Consider the following 21016-nt stretch of genomic DNA (forward strand, 5'->3'; position numbering starts at 1 on the left):
TTTCAGTCCAAATAAATTCCTTTCTTGAAGAAAACAACATCTTAGAAGAATTTCAGTCAGGATTCAGAAAATATCATAGCACTGAAACTGCCCTCACCAAAATAATCAGTGACCTCAGACTAAACTCTGACGAGAATAAGATCTCCATCCTTATCCTGTTAGATCTCAGTGCAGCATTTGATACAATCGATCACGATATTCTAATCGATCGTCTTGAAAACCATGTCGGTTTCTCAGAACATGTGCTGGGCTGGTTTAAAACATACATCAGAGGGAGGAAATTCTATGTTAAACTAGGAGATCACATGTCTGATATATACGACAACAACTATGGAGTTGCACAAGGGAGTTGCTTAGGTCCTTTACTCTTCTCCCTTTACATGTTACCGCTGGGTGATATCATCAGAGAACATAATGTAGATTTCCATAGCTATGCGGATGATACACAACTGTACATATCTGCTGAACCAAATGATACAGCGATTAGCTCCATTACAGACTGCTTACTGGCAATAAATAAATGGATGAGTAAGAACTTCCTGAAACTAAACAAGAACAAAACTGAAATTCTAATTATCGGCTCCAAAACTAAAAAAGAAACATTAATAAAGAACCTGGGGGGACTAACCCCTTGGATCAAATCTGAGGTCACTAGTCTTGGGGTTATCATAGATTCAGAACTGAACTTCAATTCTCATATTAGCAAAGTGACGAAAACATCGTTCTTCCATCTCAGAAATATAGCAAAAGTACGACCATTTATTAATCAGAACGATGCTGAGAAGCTAATTCATGCATTCATATCTAGCCGGTTAGACTACTGTAATGCACTTTTCACAGGTCTCCCTAAGAAAACCACAGAGAGGCTTCAGCTAATCCAAAACTCTGCAGCCCGACTGCTAACTAGAACCAAAAGGAGAGAGCACATTAGTCCAGTCTTAGCTGCTTTACACTGGCTTCCTGTAACATTTAGAATTGACTTTAAGGTCCTTCTCCTTACATACAAAGCTCTAAATGGACAGGGACCTAGCTACATCACCAACACTCTAATAAATTACACACCAGCAAGAACACTGCGATCATCAGCTGCTGGACTACTAGAGGCTCCCAGAAGCAGTCAAAAGAGGATCGGTAATAAAATAGAATAGAATAGATCTTTATTTGTCATTGTTGGTACAACGAAATTTGTTAGGAACATCACCACTGGCATACAACATAAGATATAACATGTGCAAAATAATAATGTCAATAATAATAGTAATATAGTAATAAAGTAATAGAGTATCAATGTCCCAATGTCCCAATATATAACATACCATCATTGTCCCAAGTGCATCTAGTGCTTGTGCAAAGGATGAAGTATTGTATAGTGCAGCAATGCAAGTCCGGTTCACAGTTATTGTTGTAATGTGGGAGTGGGAGTTATGTCACCGGGGGTGGGATGCGGGGGGGGGCAAGTTGATGTTCGTCGTTGAGCAGCCTGACAGCCCGTGGGTAGAGGCTGTTGGTCAGTCTGCTGGTTCCGGACTGGATGGATCTGTACCTTCGACCAGAGGGCAGCAGTTGAAAGAGATGGTTTGCTGGGTGGTACTGGTCTAGTAAGATGTTATTTATACGCCGTAGGCAGCGGGAGGTAAAGACTGTGGAGATATCCGGGAGGCTAGCTCCAGTGATCCTCCTCGCAGCCTTGACCACTCTGTGGAGGGCCTCCTTCTCTGCCCTGGTGCAGCCAGTAAACCACACCAGTAGTCCGTACGTGAGTACACTCTCTACTGCGCAGTGGTAGAAGTTGGCCATCAGTCCCTGTGGGAGTTTAGCCCATTTAAGCTTCCTAAGATAGAAAAGGCGCTGCTGTGCTTTGCCCACAGCAGAGGCAATGCTGACCCCCCAGGACAGGTCATCAGACATAATGCAGCCTTTATCAACTATGCCCCAAAACTATGGAACAAACTACCCCAAAACATCAGGGAAGCCAACTCGCTAGACATCTTTAAAAGACAGCTTAAAACCTATCTCTTTGCTCAGGCATTTCACTGATAGATATCTGCTACCACCTAGTGGCAAGAGGAAACATCAGGGATATCCTGACACAACTTGTATTTACCTGCACTATTCTTACCCTGCCTACTCTTATACACTGCCTATCAAATTCATGTGTCGGTTATTGCACTTTTTACTTCTTACTGATGACTATTTTTAAACTGAATCATTTTAAACTATTTTTATTATTTGCTAGATCCAAATGTGAAACACTGATTATTTGTATTACTGAATAGAGAGCCTATTAGGATGCTAGATCCTAATGTGAAACACTGATTTGCCATATCTTGCTATGCTCGCTCATGCCTGTATTTTTTATGTCCGTTCTATTTTATAATTTTTTGACTATTTTTAAACTGAATCATTTTAAACTATTTTTACTATCTGTGTTACTGAAAACTGTAAGCGGAGAGCCTATTGGGATGCTAGATCCTAATGTGAAACACTGTGATTCTACCTGTCTATCTTTTTATGCTCGCTTATGCCTGTATTTTTTACTGTTGTGAAGCACTTTGAACTGCAACCTCTGTATGAAAAGTGCTATACAAATAAAGTTATTATTATTATTATCCCAATTTCGTATCTTCCAATACAACCCTCCCCTGTCACGAACGCTGTTTCTTGCCTCCCACAAGCCGGCTGCAATGTGGACTAAGTCATGCATAGCACAAGTCCCCTCCGGTACTTGAGGTAACAGCAGTCGCATCTTTTCACCTGCGCAGCTCGATCTCTTAGTGGCGATGAGTAACGCGTGGGAGGCTCACGCTGCCCCCGACACTTCCTGATTCTACTGCGCAGGCGCACCAACCGACCTGTAGGAGTCGCTGTCCACAACGCCCGATCCCCACCCATCAGTTTCCCACCCCCTAATACGGCCAATGTGTATTAGTATGAACGACCAGCTAAACTGAAAGCAATGTGGAGCGCTGGGATCGAACAGGCGATCCCAGCGTCTCTGCATTCGTGGTGAGCGCCTTGCCCACTACGCCACATAGCCGCCCCGGATGTATATATTTTTTATGATATCTTTTTACTAAACAGTTCTGTATATCCGTTTGTCGTGTATGTCATAAATGTCACGATGAATTGAAAATGGGGGACTCCGGTGTAAACAAGACGAAAGTATTTTTCTGGTCTGCATCCTCTTAGCAGTGTGTTTTGTGTTGAGCCGTACTGTATTTGTACCCATTCTGCAATCTGTTAATAAAGTTTTCAATCAATCAATCAATCAATGAACCTTGGCTTTAGCTGCTGCTCTGCTCTGCAGATCGCTCCCCGGTGCCTTCGGTGTCTCACTCTCTCCGACCTGCTTCATGCCTTCGTTTTCCTCAGACATTTTAGATTCCTTTATATCACTAGAGGAACTCTAGGCGGGAAAAAAAGGAGTGAAATTAACCAGATAACGTGCAAAGCAACACGAATGTGTGCAGAGGAGTGCATACGAAACGTTCAACCCTGAAAAGTGAAACGTACCCGGTCCGGAATAAATGAATGGGTGGCGTCTTCGGCATCATGTTTTTCTATGTGTTTGCCTGTGTGCCCTCCCATAAAACGGAGTGTGATTGTTGTCTATATGTATCTTGTGTATTTACCCTCTGTACAGCACTTTGGTTGACACGCGTCATGTGAAATGTGCTTTATAAATAAATTTGATTGATTGATTGATCATAGACGACCAAAGGTGCCAGGGCTGGCGGCAGGTCCAGGTTGTCATTTGCCATCGCTGCAACAGTCTTATCCTGTGATTGATTGATTGATTGAAAACTTTATTAACAGATTGCAGAATGGATACAATACAGTACAGCTCAACACACAATTGTTAAGGGGATGCAGACCAGAGAAAGACTTTCGTCTTGTTTACATCAGGGTCCCCCATTTTCAATTCATCATAACATATATGACATACAGATAGACAGTAGGCCTACTGTAAGGTTGTCCAGGAAATAAACCTTGTAGTCCCAGTATGGGGCAGCGGAACAGTGACGAAAAAGTTAGAATCCTTGAAAACAGCAGGCAGCTGGCTAGATTGTTGCCTTTGTTGGAGGTACCGGTAAGAAGCTGCAGGCTAACAGTGGGACAGGTGAGTCCAATCATTTCGGTGGAAATCCAAACGGAAATGGAAAATGTTGGGCGGCCAGGTAGCGCAGCGGACTAAGCGTGTGTCTACCACCGCAGAGACAGTGGGATAGAATCCAGCTGCAGTACCTCCGGCTTGGTCGGCCATGCATACTGACACAATTGGCAGTGTCAGCGGGTGGGAAAGCCGGTGGGGTGGGGCCTGGTCGTTGTAAACAGCGACTCCTACAGTTCGGTCGGGGCGCCTGCACAGCAAGGGAAGGATCTAGGAGAGGTAGTGTGATCACTTCTACACGTTACACTCCCCCAGTGAGAGTCCGCGCTGCCAGGTGAAAAGAAGCGGTGGGCTGGGTACACATGTGTCGGAGGAAGCATGTGATAGTCTCCGCCCTCCCCACGGTAGGGGGTAGAGTGCGCAACGACCAGGAAGGGGATTGGGAATTGGCATAACGACTAACATTGGGATGGGAGAAAAACGGAAAAAGGAGGGGGAAAAAGATAATAGAAAAGAAAAAGGAAAATGTTTAAATAATTAATTGACTGAAGAGTAGAGATTGTTTGTAGAGACAAACAAACTTTGCAGGTAGAAAGTAGAGAAACTAAACAGATAGACTATAAAACTAAGTTTCAGATGGAGAAGCGGCGGGGAAAAAAGCGTGACTAATTATTTTGTTTGTTTGCACTAAGTTAATACTTTGACAAATGTTGCCTATATTTTTCAGTCAGTTCGGTTTGTGTGCCAAACATTATTTAAACTTTTTTTACCAAATAAATGAGAAGCATGTTTAAATCGGCAATGCCTCCTCTCTTGCTGTACCAAAAGCTCTGTCAAAATGATGTGCCTGATGTCAAAACTGCCTCGTTCTTCAGTTTTTGCATGACTACGTCCTTGAGAATAACTGAAAAGTTGGATTATTTTTAGGCTATATATCTTATGCTGATGTATGGTATTTTTGGAGTGTTAAATAATAATAAAAAAAAAACACATATAACGAACCGAAAACCGTGACCCCAACACCGTGATACGAACCGAACCATGGATTTCGTGAACCGTTCCACCCCTACTATCAGCACATGATCACATTTACTTGCCAACACATTTTTTCAAAGTAATACGACTATATTCACAAATTAGTACAACCTTTTACACAGCTGGACCACAAATATGCTCTTCTAATGTAATTAGGCCTAGAGATTATAATAATGCTTGCATTCTAAAAGAAATCTGGGTAGGAAACAGGGCTGGCTAGGATCATTAGCTTGCACGCCGCTATTTTATAGTTTACGTGAGGAGTGGGTGTGTGGCGTGAATTCTGAGGGTAACGGTTAGAGTAGTGTGGGGTATGCGGTGGACGTCGTTGCAATGTATTGGGGCGGAGCGGAGTATTTTAAGGTGATTTTAGTACATTGTCGTGGGATACATCGCTTGCTCTGGCTAACTGTGTTCCATTCTGGGTACTTGCCGATACCGAGTACCGATATTAGATTAGATTCAAATGTATTGTCGGTATACAGCACAACGAAAAGATTGTACATGTACAGTATAACGAAAATAAGTTTGGCATCCAACCAGAGTGCAAATTTAACAGTAAAGTGCAATAGTAATATACAATGTACAGGTGATTAAACTGGGTCTAAAACATATAAATGAGTATTACTGAGTAATAGTGCTAATAGATGTATGTACAGAGTTGTAGTATTAATATGTACAGTGATACAGGTATAAAGTATGAGACGAGTACTACAGATGAGTACTTTAATAATACCATTACAGTTCTCATCCAGTGTTTCATCAGATGTTCCCCGCTTTCTGACTGTAGCATTTTAAATAAGTATACTTCTTCCTTCTCCTTTTCGAACATGTAAATTGGTTTATGTTCTTTTTTTATTTCATTGCTATATATTAATGATTTGTTTTTGTTTACATGTTTGAAATAAAGATTTCAAATCAAATCAAATCCAGGAGCAGGTTGACCGTTGTCCTTCTACCAGCAGGGTTTACAAGCCACAGCCGATACAGATTCATCAAAAAATAAATCTAGTTTAACACTTTCTTCGCCAGGCTTATGTACATCATTATACCATCCTCTGCCAGCTCTATTTGTCTATGGAGAAGTTCCCCTTCTTTGCAGGGCTATAACTTTTTAAATTGTATTGCTAAATTGACATTACTATTAGGGATGCACGATATTGCTTTTTTGACACCGATATCGATACCGATAACTTTATGCTCCTCAAGCCGATAACCGATATTTATTGTATTATAAAAAAAAATTTAATGTATATATCAAAAAAAAAATTTCCAACATGAAACAAAACATATCACAATACAATAATAATACATAAAAAGACTTCCCAGGACAATAACTTAACACCAACTTAAATGTGACCTAACCAGACAACAGAAACAAAAGCCAAGACAACAGTTTTGACTGATAAAGTGACCATATTTATTTTTCCAAATGAAAATTCACAATCCGTCAACAACTTATAATACATCCAACCTAAGACGTTCAAAGCTTTTTTTTTTTTCTTCTTTTTTCAAAACGGAGCGTTGAAAAAAAGGCTTTGAGTGGACACATCACCACCTCACATCACCACAACAACGGGTCACCTGCGGCATCACCACCGCCACGACGACGGCGCAAGCACGCTTGTACCTATTGACGAGTCGTTTGCTAAATTAAAGAAGTTTGACAGAAATGACCCAAGGGCTCAAGCCGCTAGCTTTTAAGCAGTCCTTGGTGGTGCAAATTAACCTGCCTACTACGGAGCAATAAGTGACTGCATATTCAACCAAGGGTTGCATCCCAGCCATGAAAGGGGCTAGCTTTGCTTAGCTCCTCGCGTCGTCATAGGCTTCTAAGTTAACACAATAACACACCATCGTAGCGGTGGTGATGCCGCAGATGACCCGTCAGGCTGGATGTATTACAAGTTGTTGCCCTTTTCCCTCCTTGTGGAACTTCTGCATTGCATTTATTACAAATAGCAAGCAAACTTTCTCCTCTGAAATTCCGAGTACCGACGCGGCCATCTTTGTTGTTAAAAATTCCGAGTACCGACGCGCTGCTTCCAGAAACTTGCGTGGCTACGTCATAGCCAAGAAAGAGAGCACTGGATTTGTGTAAAACGCCCTGTTCCTAAACCACACGCTGTCAGTCGTACCACAGTACTGACAAAACGGGAGGAGCCTACAGTCAAAACAAACGCACTTCATTCCAATTCACCCACACCGCATTTCTTTTACCAAAAAATATATTATATTATCGGAGCTATTAATAACGTTATCGGGTTTATCGGGATGACGTCATAATTGCTAATATCGGCCCGATAATTATCGTGCATCCCTAATTACTATGGCCCATTCAACATCAAGTATCTATTGTTCAGGGTGTAGCAACGTTATACTTTTTCATTCACATATTCATACTAAAATACGGTCTAAAGTATAAATATGTTTTTATCGTTTTCTGCAGAACGTGATTTATAGCCCTACTTCTGATCCACTACAAGGAGTTTTGACGAGTGCAGAAAGCCATTTCCTTGATCCAAATGGACGCATTACAAGACGCAAATGGGTTTAATCGTCTGAGACTTTGATGGACCACCTACAACTGGTTGAAACAAGGTAGTTATAATGTTTTTAATGTCGTAAAAAAAGAACTACATTTACCACTAGGCAGCCTGTTGTTCAGTACAGCAGCGCTACTGGTCTGTCGCCTTATCCCCGGGTTATCCCCGGATAACCCGGGGATAGTTAACCCTTTTACTACCACACTACAGAAGGTTAACCTTTCACTACCACACTACAGAAGGTTAACCTTTCACTACCTCACTACAGAAGGTTAACCCTTTCACTACCACACTACAGACGGTTAACCTTTCACTACCACACTACATAAGGTTAACCCTTTCACTACCACACTACAGAAGGTTAACCTTTCACTACAGAAGGTTAACCTTTCACTACCACTACAGAAGGTTAACCCTTTCACTACCACACTACAGAAGGTTAACCTTTCACTACCACACTACAGAAGGTTACGGTTAAGTAATGAATGAATGAATGAATACTTTATTTAACAGATTGCAGAATGGGTACAATACAGTACGGCTCAATACACACAATTGTTAAGGGGATGCAGACCAGAGAAAGACGTTTGTCTTGTTTACATCAGGGTCCCCCATTTTCAATTCATAGTGACATTTATGACATACACAACATACATGATGACATCATGACATAGGGACATACATGACATACAGGTATATAGCACGGTTACATTTCGTGACATATACGATATGCAAATATACAGTAGTTACCCAGAGATCCTAACAGAAAATATAATACATAGGATCTTACCTGCTTTGGCATCTTCTGATGCGGCACTGTCATAATCTGGCTTCCACTTGGTAAGACTCGTTTTTAGGCTTTAAAAACAACACATGACACAACACACAAATAGGTATTGATGTGTTATTATAGATGAAACAGACCATTCACACCCATAGTGACAACTGAAGCCAGGGACATGGTCCCCCACCCCCCCCCCCCCCCCCCACCCAACCACCTCCAATGTACAGTCCCCCCCACCCCCCCAATCCCACCCCACCTACCCAACCTCCTCCAATGTACAGTTTCTACGTCAAATGCATACTCTCTTTTCTGGACTCGTTTCGTATCACAAACAGTACTGTACTTGCAAATCTGGTAACGTCATGAATATTCAAATAGGACATGTCATGGACATGGTCGAGGCGGGAGAACCATGCGACGTGACGTCAAACACTATTTCCCAACTTCCCAGTGGCGCGCGGCCCCCTGCGGCCATGGCGTTAATATGGTTTGAAAACTTCGCATGAATGGGTACAACTTGTACAATAATACAGTGCGGCTAAACACAACGCTGGGAATGGTGTCAAACGCTGTCTGAATGCGTGTACTCTGATACAGTGATAGTCAAACTATATCAATGGACCCAGCAATAATATAGTTGAATGGGGGTTTTCTTTTGCCCCTAATAAAATGTCTAAAAAGCTAAACATTTGTGAATGTCTCTCATTTCACTTGGATTGTGTTAACTAGTCTAGGTGTTTGTTACTAAAAGAAGAATAGCATGTAATGTAATGTTATTGACTCGCCTCCTGACACGATGCCATTCTACAAGACGGTTGAACAGTCTGCTGTAGCCTGTAGTTGAACTAGCAAGAGAACTTAGCTAACTTGTCGTGTAAAACATACATACATCCATCTATCTATCTCATGTTAATGAACGGTAACGTTACTTTGTAAATAATTTGACACTTGTATAACTTATAACTGCTCAATGTATAAACTTTTCAGAGTTACCATCAATACATGACTCACTTACCTTACCACCACCAACGACGAGACGGTACAAGAAGATGGATAATTCGTTTCAGTTCGCTAGAGACCTATTTATACCGTACACGCCCACCTGTCGGTCATAGGTCCGGCTAGCCAACACGTGCGCACAAGGCCACCTGTCAGTCATAGGGATCTGTCGTCCCGCGTGGAGAGGCATCCAGAATCCAGGTGCAGAACCGCTCAGCAGCGCCACCCACCCAATGGCTGAATTGGAGTATTGCACTGTGCGCGCGCGCCGCGCTGTGAGCTGCAGTGATTGATTGAAATACCATCAAAAACTTTGCTTCAGGCACGAGACACCCTTACTGCACAATATACACAACATATAACAAATAACACTGCATGGCAGCATGTATGGTGTATATACCGTATATATATTTATCTATCCACATCCGTCTGTAAATACCTGCTGCATACAATCCACATATCTAGATATCATATCTGCACATATCCTTTACCTACTTAATACCAGTCGTTATACCTGTATCACACATTAATACAACTCTGTACATAAATCTGATTAGCACTATACTCCGTAGTACTAATTTATATATTTTATACCTAGTTATATATCATGTGTCTGAATATAATCCTTCTATATATCTACATCTGCATATAACCCATGCAACTCTGTATGATAGCATGTACAATACTGCTGTATATATTTATTCTTAATGTGTATATATATATATATATATATACACACACACACAGACACATCTATCCACATACCTGCATATATAATAATTACTATATATATATATAAATATATTTGTACATATCCCTTACCTACTCATACTCAATCGTTTAACATAGCTATAGATACTATATCTGTACATAATATCCTTTACCTACTCTTACTAGTTAGGCTGCTGGCCAGTATGACTTACTACCATAGTGTCTTAAATACCTGTATCAGTGTACATAATACCAAAACTCTATACATACATCTCATAAGCACTACACTCAGTCCAGTTTAATCACCTGTACATTGTATTACACTTTACTGTTAGATTTGCACTCTGGTTGGATGCCACACTTCTTTTCGTTGTACTGTACTTGTGCTGCATGATGACAATCCATTTGATTCTAATCCAATCTAATCTAAAATGTTGGCCAACAGCTCAATAAGCCAACTGTGTGTCCATCTTCAAAATCCTCAACACCTCCTATTTTTACATGCACCACTGCTGCCCTCTGCTGGTGAGATAGAGTTAAGACAGGGACACAACAGGTTCATACGCATCTTGAATGAATGAATGAATGAAAACTTTATTTAACAGATTGCAGAATGGGTACAATACAGTACGGCTCAATACATACAATTGTTAAGGGGATGCAGACCTGAGAAAGACGTTTGTCTTGTTTCCATCAGGGTCCCCCATTTTCAATTCATATAGACATTTATGACATACACAACATACATGACATTTATGGCATAGGGACATATAGGTATTTAGTACTGATACATTTGTGACATAAGCGGTATTCAAATATACAGTACTGTTACCCCTAGATCCTGACAGAGTATATACATATGATGGGGAGGGGACTGTACATTAGGAGGGGGTGGGTGGGTGGGAGGGAAATATACATACGGCGGGGAGGGAATATATACATGCGGTGGGGAGGAGACTGTCTATTAGGAGGTGGTGGGGGTTTTGGGCATTTACGGTGGCCAGTTTCGAATTGCAGCCTCCCGTAGGTGCTCTTTAAGAGCGGTTTTGAATGTGGGCAGGGATTCACATTCTTTTACAGCTTTGGGTAGGGCGTTCCACATTGTTGTGGCATAATTGCGAAACGTGTTTAGTCCCTTGTTTGAGCCGAATCTGGGTTTAACATGATTTGTTGAGCTCCCTCTGGTGTAGTGGTTGTGGTATTCACTGACCTTTGGGAAGTATTTTGACATGTACATGGGCACCCCGGTCGTATAGTGTATCTTGTAGACCAGGCCCATTGCAAGTTGCTGTACTCTGTCGTCTACTCTAAGCCATCCTAGGTTGTCAAAGTGGGCAGGGGTGAGGTGGGTTCTGGGGTTCAGGTCAAGTAGTAGTCTGACCAGTTTGTTTTGTGATGTTTGTAATTTTGTTTTAAGCGCCTTTGAGGTGCTTTGGTACCATGAGGTGCACGCATAGTCATAGTACCCTTGAATGAGTGCTCCTGCCAGAGTCTTCAGGGTATTCTTGTTTACCAGAGAGGAGATCCGGTACAAGAATCTAGTTCGTTGGTTGACTTTTTTTATTACATTGCATGCCATTTTGTCACAGGAAAGATTTGCCTCTAGGATGGAACCCAGGTAGGTAATTTCGTCTTTCCTTGTGACAATATTGTCACCCACTGTAACTGAGAAACCGTCGGTCTTGCTGAGTTTGTTATTTGAGCCGAAGAGAATGGACTCTGTTCTGCCCATGTGTAATGATAGTTTGTTATCAGCGAGCCATATGCAGATTTTGCCTAGTTCCGTGCTGAGGGTTTTTTCAACCTGCAATTTGTTCTTGTCAGAGACCAGCAGGGCTGAGTCGTCCGCAAACAGGAACAAGTTGCAGTCACAGGCTGACGACATGTCATTTGCATAAATTATGAAGAGTAGCGGTCCTAGTATGCTTCCTTGTGGAACACCACAGCTCACTGTGAGGGGGGGGGATAGAGTACCGTTTACCTCTACCATCTGTTCTCTCCCCTCCAGGTAGGATTGCATCCAGCTCACTGATAAGCTATCAAAACCAATTGCTTTTAGCTTGTCCATTAGAATGGAGTGATTGACAGGGCGGTTAGGTGGCCGAGCGGAGATTGCGTTCGTCACCAACCCCGGAGCTGTGAGCTGGATTTGCCTGTTCGAATCCAGCTCACAGCTCCGGGGTTGTCACCAGCTTGGCTGGCCGTCTGCACTAATACAATTGGCTGTATTAGAGGGTGGGAGAAGCTGGCGGGGTGGGTCCGGGTCGTTGTAAACAGCGACTCCTACAGTTCGGTCGGGGCGCCTGCTAAGCGCGGATAGGACTTGAGGGGGATAGTGTGGTCCTCCCACACGCTACGCCCTCTCGATGAGAATCCGCGCTGCCAGGTGAAAAGAAGCGGTGATTGGCTGGACGTGTGTCGGAGGAAGCACGTGGTAGCCTCCACTCTCCCAGATGATCTGACTGTGGGGGGTAAGTGCGCAGCGACCAGGAAAGGACTGGGAATTGGCATACGACTAACATTGGGATGGGAGAAAATCGGAGGAAAATGGAGGGGGAAAAAGATCAATAAAAAAAAAAAAAAAAAAATGGAGTGATTGACAGTGTCGAAGGCCTTTTGTAGGTCCAGCATGACCATGCCGCAGTATTTGCCCGCGTCCACCTCTTGTTTGATGTGGTCGTTCAAATAGAGGAGGCATGTGTCAGTGGAGTGGGACGTTCTGAAGCCAGATTGGAATTCGTAGATTCGATTTTTTTCCGCCAGGTACTTTTCAACCTGTTCGTAGACTATTTTCTCCATGACTTTCGAGATGGAGGTAAGAATAGAAACAGGGCGGTAGTTGCCTGGGTCTAATTTGCTGCCCTTTTTGTGCAGAGGGGTCACTCTCGCAATTTTGAAGTCCTTGGGGACGTGCCCCTGTTTTATAGAGAGGTTTATTATGTGTGTGATGACTGGGGTGATGGCGGCTGCTGCGTCTCTGAGGAATTTGGAGGGGATGTTGTCATGGCCAGTGGCCTTGTTAGGTTGGAGGGCGCTCAATTTTTTGAGTACCTCATCGGTTGTTACCATTTCCAGTTTGAAGTCGTCTTTGTGGACCCCTAGGTTTTTGTAGTTTGCTACTATGTGTTCTACCCCATAATGCCCTGAGTGGGAGGGTAGTTTGTTTACCAGTGTTGTGGCTATGTTTGTGAAGAAGATGTTTAAGTAATTGGCTACATCCAGCTTGTCTGTGATGAGCGTGTTGTCCGTCTTTATGTTTATGTTTGAGAATCTGGTTTTAAGTTTTTTACTGCAGCCTAGTTGATTATTGAGTAATTTCCAAAGTTCGCAGGGTTTGTTTTTGTTTTCCTCAGTTTTGTCGTTGATGAAATTTCTTTTTGCGGTTCTGATCATGGTGTTTACGTCATTTCTTCATTTTATTCAAATGTTTTTACGGCCAAAAATAACTTCCATGTTGTCCAAGATGGGAATATAAAGATTACTTCCATGTTATCCAAGATGGGAATATAAAGATTACTTCCATGTTATCCAAGATGGGAATATAAATATAACTTCCATTTTGTCCAAGATGGGAATATAAAAATAACATTCTTTGACATCTTTTAAAAAATAACTCATGTACCAAAAGCAAGCTCCGCCCCTTCGACACACATTGATATGACCACCATACTATGTTTACCCCAAAATAATGACAAATCTCTTCTGCAAAGTATTCACATTAATGTCGGCTAAACTACACCGTTTCCTGCCAATCTCATTACACACAGAAATCTGCAGAGCTTTTGAAAAGAAAAATACGCCTACATTGTTCCTCCATGTTTAATGAACCATTCAAGATGGCGTTAGTACAGTAAGTACAGTAAATGACAGGAGAACATTCAAAATTAAACCTAGGACACGGGATGAGCCACGACGGGTAGCTAACAGAAATGAAGGGCTGAGGAGACGAGGAATGTATTAAACCGATGGTACTCAACCCGTGGCGTCGGGACCAAGGGGTGAGCCGGGAGAGCGTTCAGGGGTCGGACCGAGAGAGCGTTCCGACGGGGGTCAGAGAGGGGTCACAGAAGGGTCACACCGAGAGAGCGTTCCGACGGGGGTCACACAGGGGTCAGGACCGGGAGAGCGTTCCGACGGGGTCAGAACCGAGAGAGCGTTCCGACGGGGGTCACAGAGGGGTCAGGACAGAGAGAGCGTTCCGACGGGGTCAGAACCGAGAGAGCGTTCCGACGGGGGTCACAGAGGGGTCAGGACCAAGAGAGCGTTCTGACGGGGGTCACAGAGGGGTCAGGACCGAGAGAGCGTTCTGACGGGGGTCACAGAGGGGTCAGGACAGAGAGAGCGTTCCGACGGGGGTCACAGAGGGGTCAGGACCGAGAGAGCGTTCTGACGGGGGTCACAGAGGGGTCAGGACCGAGAGAGCGTTCTGACGGGGGTCACAGAGGGGTCAGGACAGAGAGAGCGTTCCGACGGGGGTCACAGAGGGGTCAGGACCGAGAGAGCGTTCTGACGGGGGTCACAGAGGGGTCAGGACCGAGAGAGCGTTCCGACGGGGGTCACAGAGGGGTCAGGACCGAGAGAGCGTTCTGACGGGGGTCACAGAGGGGTCAGGACCGAGAGAGCGTTCCGACGGGGGTCACAGAGGGGTCAGGACCGAGAGAGCGTTCTGACGGGGGTCACAGAGGGGTCAGGACCGAGAGAGCGTTCTGACGGGGGTCACAGAGGGGTCATGACCGAGAGAGCGTTCTGACGGGGGTCACAGAGGGGTCAGGACCGAGAGAGCGTTCCGACGGGGGTCACGACAGGGGTCAGGGGGGGGTGAACCACTTCAACGGTATGGAGTGAGACCATTAGTCTGAGGTCATTGAATAAAAAACTATGAGATTATAACCCATTGTTGTGCAAAGTGCATCTCGGTGCCAGAGATAATCCCTGTTAACCATCTCAGTGCCAGAGATAATCCCTGTTAACCATCTCAGTGCCAGAGATAATCCCTGTTAACCATCTTGGTGCCAGAGATAATCCCCGTTAACCATCTTGGTGCCAGAGATAATCCCTGTTAACCATCTTGGTGCCAGAGATAATCCCTGTTAACCATCTTGGTGCCAGAGATAATCCCCGTTAACCATCTTGGTGCCAGAGATAATCCCCGTTAACCATCTTGGTGCCAGAGATAATCCCTGTTAACCATCTTGGTGCCAGAGATAATCCCCGTTAACCATTTTGGTGCCAGAGATAATCCCTGTTAACCATTTTGGTGAAAGAGATAATCCCGGTTTTCCATCCGATGTTAAACGCGGCTCTTGGTCGTTGAGATTTCAGTATTTTGAGGGAGTTCTCCCGATACCGATTCTCAGTGTTGGCCTCATATCGGTCCGATATCCCAATACTAGTATTAGGGCTGCAAATAACGATTATTTTGTTATAGATTAATCTAAACGATTAATTTACCATATTGTATATATTTCGAACATGAGTCATTCATTGCGCACTAGTTAAGAGAGGTCGGCCATGGGGTCACGGGTCGCTCAGTACAACCAGTTGACCGGGACCCACTGGGGCTCGGAGCACAGTCTGTCCACAGCAGCCTGTAGCGTCTGGAAGTAGAGGCTGTACGCCTCCTGGTGGCCTATTGCTTATTAACAGCGAAGGAGTGCGCCGAATGCTTCTGCGTTTTCCCTGATTGGCTGCGACACGCCCCGCGGCAGGCGCGGCAACCGCAGAGCGGAGCGGCAGAGCTTGCGGCATTATGTAGCCCTAATCCGCCATGATTTTCATTCGAAGCTCAGCTCACCTGGCAGCGCGGCGGTCCTGCGGTCCTGCGGTCCGTTGTTGACAAGTTCGAATCCCATCAATTTTTTTTTTAACATGTATTCTTTCGCCGGTTAAGGTTAGGCATGGTTAAGGTTAAGGTTAAGGTTAGGCATTGTTTCGGAGTTGGTTAAGGTTAGAACGGTTAAGTTTAGGCGCTGTTAAGGAGCTGGTTAAGGTTAGAGTTTGTCTTAGAGAATGGCAATATTCTTTCTATGGTTAAGGTTAAGGTTAGGCATGGTTAAGGTTAAGGTTAAGGTTAGGCATTGTTTCGGAGTTGGTTAAGGTTAGAAGGGTTAAGTTTAGGCGCTGTTAAGGAGCTGGTTAAGGTTAGAGTTTGTCTTAGAGAATGGCAATAGACAGCCTATTTCCGCACTGCCGCTCTCTCGCGCTGCCGCGGTCACATGGTCAAATTGTCACATTCTTGCACTGCTCCGCTGTTAGAAAGCAACACGCAGACAGGGGAGGTGAGAATTGGAAATACGAAATTGGGATGGGAGAAAAATTGAAAATAAGAAGAAAAAGTGGATAAAAAAAGAGGGCGTGGCAGTTTTTTTTTTATCCACTTTTCTCCTCTTTTTCTATTTTTCTCCCATCCCAATTCCACTGTGCCAATTCTTCCCTCCCCTGTCTTGAACGTTGCTCGCATATGCCCCCCACTGACCGGTTGTAGGGAGGATAGAAGCCTTGCATCACGTGTCCCCTCCGGTACACGAGGAGGCAGCCTGTCACATCTTTTCACCTGCCAGCGCGGACTCTCATTGGCGAGGTGTAACGTGTGGCAGGCTCACACTACTACCCCCGCCATTTCCTGTCTCTGCTGTGCAGGCGTCCCCCAACCGACCTGTAGGAGTCGCTGTCCACAACGTCCAGGTTACCACCCATCGACTTCCCACCCGCTGACTCTGCCAATTTAGTTAGTATGACGGCCGGCCAAAGCCGGAGGCAACGCCGACAGCCGGAGTCGAACCCGGTGTCTCTTGCGTTGGTGACGAGCGCAATGTCCGCTGCGCCACCCAGCCGCATAAGATATCAGTATTAAGAGAGTTTCCCAAAATAGTGAATTCCCAAAATGAATAGCCATGAATTCCCAAGAAAATCCTCTTAAGATTTTCTGTGTTTTTGAAACGTAGACATGTTAGATGTCTCTCTACTGGGGCACATTATTACATCTCAGTCAGTCTGGTCTGGTCTGGTCTGGTCTGGTCTGGTCTGGTCTGGTCTGGTCTGGTCTGGTCTGGTCTGGTCTGGTCTGGTCTGGTCTGGTCTGGTCTGGTCTGGTCTGGTCTGGTCTGGTCTGGTCTGGTCTGGTCTGGTCTGGTCTGGTCTGGTCTGGTCTGGTCTGGTCTGGTCTGGTCTGGTCTGGTCTGGTCTGGTCTGGTCTGGTCTGGTCTGGTCTGGTCTGGTCTGGTCTGGTCTGGTCTGGTCTGGTCTGGTCTGGTCTGGTCTGGTCTGGTCTGGTCTGGTCTGGTCTGGTCTGGTCTGGTCTGGTCTGGTCTGGTCTGGTCTGGTCTGGTCTGGTCTGGTCTGGTCTGGTCTGGTCTGTCTGTCTGTCTGTCTGTCTGTCTGTCTGTCTGTCTGTCTGTCTGTCTGTCTGTCTGTCTGTCTGTCTGTCTGTCTGTCTGTCTGTCTGTCTGTCTGTCTGTCTGTCTGTCTGTCTGTCTGTCTGTCTGTCTGTCTGTCTGTCTGTCTGTCTGTCTGTCTGTCTGTCTGTCTGTCTGTCTGTCTGTCTGTCTGTCTGTCTGTCTGTCTGTCTGTCTGTCTGTCTGTCTGTCTGTCTGTCTGTCTGTCTGTCTGTCTGTCTGTCTGTCTGTCTGTCTGTCTGTCTGTCTGTCTGTCTGTCTGTCTGTCTGTCTGTCTGTCTGTCTGTCTGTCTGTCTGTCTGTCTGTCTGTCTGTCTGTCTGTCTGTCTGTCTGTCTGTCTGTCTGTCTGTCTGTCTGTCTGTCTGTCTGTCTGTCTGTCTGTCTGTCTGTCTGTCTGTCTGTCTGTCTGTCTGTCTGTCTGTCTGTCTGTCTGTCTGTCTGTCTGTCTGTCTGTCTGTCTGTCCATCCAATCAATGACCTCTAACCCACGGTCCCCAAGCCTCTACTGTCGAGTAAAACTGATGGATCGGATCGGGGTTCAGTACCGGGTGATCTTTAATCGGTATAGGCAGTGAAACAAACAGTGGTTATGGGCGCATCCCGCACTGACCACCACAAAGCAAAGAGACACTCTTCAACACGACACGGTGATAAAAAAAACACATCATATGACATTTAACAAAAACAAATAATACTGCAGACTATTTCTATACGCATCGTTATGTGTTCACAGCTCTTGTCCGTCGATGGGAGACTGACTGACCTGTAAATCATTTCAAACATTTGAGCCCAGACAGTGCTTAAACATTTATACCCTAGTAATCTGTTATCTAGTTGGAGGGACCTTGAATCCATATTTGTTACTATAGTTATTGTCAGACATTGCATTCTAAAAATCAAATCACAAGAGGTTTTAGCAAAACGTAATGGGTACTAGATAAGAGGTTGTAACCAGCCAATCTGCTCTCATGTTTATACTGTAAACATAAAAAGGGTGTTGGAATGAGAATAATACTGTTCAATTTACAATAGATTTGTCCACAAAGAGAAAGAGTAGCTACTTTTGTTCAAATCTCCCACTAAAACCTACTGTAACACTGGGTCCCCCAGACCTGCAAGAAGATGGCAATTATGCAAGTTCCAGTAAATGCATTTGAAATACGGTAATGGTAGAAATAAGGAAAGCAAATATACAGCATTTGACACCAGACTTGTTTGATATTAGTGTTCCAGAATAGTGCGTCACTGGGCTTCAATTCAGGCCTATTCATAGCCCCCCCCCCCCAAATCTAATTTCATGCCCCAAAAACCCTTGTTCAGACGGGCCCTTAGGCTAGCCACATTGCTCACAGATAGACCCTAAGAACTGCTGTAAACACAATATCAAAGACACCACATAAGACTATTCACAGCTTAGCAATAGTTTCAGAACTAGATTAAAATAGGGAAATCTTCTCCCAAACTAGTCATTCATGTCTGGAGAAGTTGGTAACTGATCATGCTCCGATTTTTATGTGCCAACGTTTAAGAACCACTTAGGCTACAAACAACATAAAAAAAAAACGTATAACTTTCAGAAGTTAGGCTTTCCACTATCTCTTATAACATGTGAAATATTTCCATTCTACTGCACAGCAGTAGAAATCGTGATACACAACAATCAATTGACCATACACACACACAGCGGCCATTTTGCTCTTATGTCATGCTCCGTGAAATCCCGACCTGAGCGTGACGTAAGAGCAAAATGGCCGCCGTGTGAGTAATGGTCAACGCAGACCCGGTTTGAAACATTTAATGCCGTTATCTTTGTCCCGGCTTTCAATGTGCACGTCGTGGTGTAATAATGAATTCATGCTTCTTTTTGGACGATGACTTTGATTATCGTACTACTGCAACCGTAATGTGACTTCTGATTATACACAACAACAACAAAAGAACGTCTTCACGTGACGCCGAGGCAGGATGCAACACATCGAAGAAGCTCAAGCGCCCTCTCGTCCGTGTGCCTCTTCTTCCACGTCGGACATCTTAATTAAGACGCTCAGGAAAGTCGTCGTCCCGGAGAGAGAGAGGGGTCCGCTCAGTCCGAGTCCGAGTCGTCGTAGGAACCCTCTGCGAGAGAAAAGCCAAACACATCGGGATCAGGATGAGGTCAGTGTTCACTTCCTGTTTCGCCGTTTCCTGCGTTAAAAAGGAAACGGGGAAACTCTCAGGAAACGCTGCGTGTGTGTGTTGCTGAACGGGGTCGCAGAGCGGAAGACGAGGAGTTTCAGTTTCACACCCCCTCAAGGAAACCATGAGAAGACACTGCATTTCAATATGTGGAGTGAAACAGTCTGAATATGGCGCTAAAGCAATGTCCAAATATGAGACAATTCAAACTGAATTATAAGGAAATGATGTTCACGAGGTACAGGGATGAGGAAGGGACTTGACATTCACGGGTGTTTACATTTTTATGTAATTTCTTTCATGTTTTACATATTTTAGTTTTGCATATATATTTGTTTTGTAAGGTTTTAAATTAGTACACTCATTGAGTAGTGGTAAAGGCGTAGGATTAAACAAGTATGGGGGGCGGAGCTGAGCGATCATGGAGTAGACATGTTTCACATGAGCTCCCTTCTACCGTGCTGAATATACGTTTCTCCCCATTAGTCTTTATTTTATTTTTATTTGTTTTTTATCTGTTTGCTAGGTCGTCGTGTTTAGTATACTGTCATCGACTTTTTTCGACTTTCTGCGATGACGGGGGTGGAAACCAGAGCCATGAGCGCCCCAACCATAACCACCGGGCCTGCAGTAATGGTTACGTATTTTGGTTGCTGTTGCTGTTCAAAGGGACATTGGTTTGCACAATTCAAGAGTGATCGAGTCCCTAACTAACTTCTGGTATGCTTTTATTTTTATATCCAGGTTGTTTTGAGCTTTGGGATCCATAGTAGAAGCCAAGGTCGGTTGAATATGCATATACAATATATGATAACAGGTTGGGTCGGGTATGGCTTGCACTTCATGGCTATATGGTTATATGGCTTGCACTTTAGCCATGACCCTCTTTTCCTTTTTTTTTCTCTTATTGTCGCTGTTTTTATGTCATCTGTATGCGCGATTTAAATGTGATCCGATTCTACCTTGGACTAACTGCTGATATGCCTTAATTTTGTTTTGAATTTTCCGTGATCCATTTATGCTATAACGTTGCGACATTAATATGCAGACTCCAAGGTAGATGGTTACAGGGTTGATGTTGAGTAATTATATAATAATGGCTAATTTTTCCATTATAGCTGTCATGTTAGGGCCAAGGCTCACGTTGGCTCTCGACCGAATATACATAAAATATGTGATAACAGGCTGGGTCAGGTTTGGCTTTGCTTGCACTTTAGCCATAACCCTCTTTTTCCTTTTCCTATTATTGTCGCTGTTTTA

At 44.1% G+C, this 21016-nt stretch overlaps 1 protein-coding gene across 1 annotated transcript in view; it reads right to left on the bottom strand.

Moving 5' to 3' along the window:
• Nucleotides 1-18133: 18133 nt before the first annotated feature.
• cmtm3 (CKLF-like MARVEL transmembrane domain containing 3) overlaps nt 18134-21016 on the bottom strand; it is a 48591-nt gene continuing 45708 nt past the window's right edge. The window contains exon 5 of the mRNA XM_084307727.1: nt 18134-19696. Within this exon, the coding sequence (XP_084163853.1) occupies nt 19665-19696 (32 nt within the window). The 3' untranslated portion in view covers nt 18134-19664. The remainder of the gene's footprint in view (nt 19697-21016) is intronic.

The sequence above is a fragment of the Notolepis coatsorum genome (genome assembly GCF_963971535.1).
Source record: "Notolepis coatsorum genome assembly, chromosome: 2".
Taxonomy (NCBI): Eukaryota; Metazoa; Chordata; class Actinopteri; order Aulopiformes; family Paralepididae; genus Notolepis; species Notolepis coatsorum.